We start from the raw sequence: 2,500 nt of genomic DNA on the forward strand, positions 1-2,500 counted from the left end.
AGGCAGTCCTGTACAGCTACCTCATTACAGTCAGTCACACACACACACACACACACATGAAGAGGAGGAGAGAGGGGGGAGAGAGAGAGGGGGGCGAGAGAGAGGGAGAGAGAGAGAGAGAGAGAGAGAGAGAGAGAGAGAGAGAGAGAGAGAGAGAGATAAGGAGCTGGGGAGAAAGAGCCACTGGAAAAGAGACACACAAGATAGATGCTGTGTGTGGACGGGCAAAACAACACACACACACACACACACACGCACGCGCACACACACACACACACACACACACACACACACACACACACACACACACACACACACACACACACACACAAACAAACACTCACACGCGAGCACATACACTCCTCATTTTTCAAGCCTTCTGGCACTAACACATCAATGTAAGCTGACTGAGCCTGCATGCAAATTTAATGTTAACGTCTGTATATCAGAGCGTGGGAGGAAGTGTGCGTGTGTGTGTGTGTGTGTGTGTGTGTGTGCGTGTGTGTGTGTGTGTGAGCGTGTGTGTGTGCGTGTGTGTGTGTGCGTGTGTGTGTGAGCGTAGGCACAGCTAGGCAGGTCCAAAGTAGCCCCCCTGTAGAGAAGGCTTTGTAGCTGCACAGGGAGAGGTAGGACTAACCCCAGAGTTACCCCACATACACACACACACACACACACTCCCCCAGGATGCTGCTGATAACGTCAGATGCCAGCACAACTCAAACTTAAAGGCGCTCTTTCTTCTAGAAGCTTCACTGGGAGTCTTTCTAAGTTTATGAACCGGTCATTACTGCAGTGGTGCTGTTTGGCCAGCAGGGGGCGACGGGCTCCAGCAGCTGAGGGAGGGAGCAGGGAGAGAGACATCTATATCCACATCGCTGTATTTCTATATCCTGTCTTTGGGGTCACTACTGTGTTACTTGTGACACTGCCTGTGGCAACACTGTACTCAAACAGTCATGCTCATAAAGCACCCTTTGAATTTAACACAGATACACACACACACACAGAGAGAGAGAGAGGACAGAGAGAGAGAAAAGAGTCAGAGAAGAGAGAGAGCGAGAGAGAGAGAGAAAAGAGTCCGAGAAGAGAGAAGAGAGAGAGAGAGAGAAGAGAGAAGAGAGAGAAGAGAGGAGAGAGAGAGAGAGAGAAGAGAGAAGAGAGGAGAGAGAAGAGAGGAGAGAGAGAAGAGAGGAGAGAGAGAAGAGAGGAGAGAGAGAGAGAGAGAGAAGAGAGAAGAGAGGAGAGAGAAGAGAGGAGAGAGAGAAGAGAGAGAAAGAGTCCGAGAAGAGAGAGAGCGAGAGAGAGAGAGAAGAGAGGAGAGAGAGAGAGAGAGAGAGAAGAGAGGAGAGAGAGAAGAGAGGAGAGAGAGAGAGAGAGAGAAGAGATAAGAGAGGAGAGAGAAGAGAGGAGAGAGAGAAGAGAGTGAGAGAGAGAGAGAGAAGAGAGGAGAGAGAGAAGAGAGTGAGAGAGAGAGAGAGAGAAGAGAGGAGAGAGAGAAGAGAGTGAGAGAGAGAGAGAGAGAGCAGTATGTTGCGGTGCCTGGGCCAGCTCCTCACCTTGCAGCCCTCACAGGCGCTGACTCCGTAGTGGTACCCCGAGGACTTGTCCTGGCACACGAAGCACGGCTTGTAGATGCGCGGGGGAGGGGGGGGGGAGGGAGGGCTCGGGACAATCTCCTCCGAACTCGTGCTCTGCGTCTCTATGGCTACGGGAGAAAAACAGAGAGAGAGAGAACGTTACGAGGAGTATTTTTTAAAGTATCTTTTTGCCCTCATTCAGCTAGGAACAGTGAAGTGCGACAGGAAGTGAGTGAGAGAGTGAGAGAGAGAGAGAGAGAGAGAGAGAGAGATCAGTAAAAATGACCAGTGGTCGGATTCAGCTTGGGCCACAGTTCCTGCAGTGACATGAACTCCTGAAAGGACATTTGACCTTTGACCTTCAACATGACCCCTGACCTTCATATTCAATACTCTGAACTCTGCACAGATCCCTCCAGAGACACTGCACCACATCTTAGTGTGTGTGTGTGTGTGTGTGTGTCTTCTACAGGTGAACCAGCCAGGTGTTCTACAGGTGAACCAGGTCTTCTACAGGTGAGCCAGCCAGGTGTTCTACAGGTGAACCAGGTCTTTTACAGGTGAACCAGCCAGTTGTTCTACAGGTGAGCTGGGTCTTGTTCAGGGTTGCTAAGCACTAGAGTGCTGCTGCTCTTACCAACTCTACAAGACTCAGCTCTCTCCACCACGCAGACCAGAACCTGCTGTATGTACGGTCCATCATGCAGACCAGAACCTGCTGTACGTACGGTCCATCATGCAGACCAGAACCTGCTGTATGTACGGTCCATCATGCAGACCAGAACCTGCTGTACGTACGGTCCACCATCATGCAGACAGGAAACCTGCTGTATGTACGGTCCATCATGCAGACCAGAACCTGCTGTACGTACGGTCCATCATGCAGACCAGAACCTGCTGTACGCACGGTCCATCATGCAGAC

The 2,500-nt window shown here is 51.1% G+C and overlaps 1 protein-coding gene across 2 annotated transcripts in view; it reads right to left on the reverse strand.

Annotated features, from left to right (window-relative positions):
* raraa (retinoic acid receptor, alpha a) overlaps positions 1–2,500 on the reverse strand; it is a 43,728-nt gene that overhangs the window by 14,248 nt on the left and 26,980 nt on the right. For both annotated transcript variants that reach the window (XM_076267019.1, XM_076267018.1), the window contains exon 2: positions 1,557–1,705. In XM_076267019.1, the coding sequence (XP_076123134.1) occupies positions 1,557–1,705 (149 nt within the window). The remainder of the gene's footprint in view (positions 1–1,556; positions 1,706–2,500) is intronic.

The sequence above is a fragment of the Alosa pseudoharengus genome, unplaced genomic scaffold, assembly GCF_046254945.1.
Source record: "Alosa pseudoharengus isolate Yale_2024_CS ecotype anadromous, Long Island Sound unplaced genomic scaffold, YU_APseudo_1.1 YU_APseudo_1.1_scf_4, whole genome shotgun sequence".
Classification (NCBI taxonomy): Eukaryota; Metazoa; Chordata; class Actinopteri; order Clupeiformes; family Clupeidae; genus Alosa; species Alosa pseudoharengus.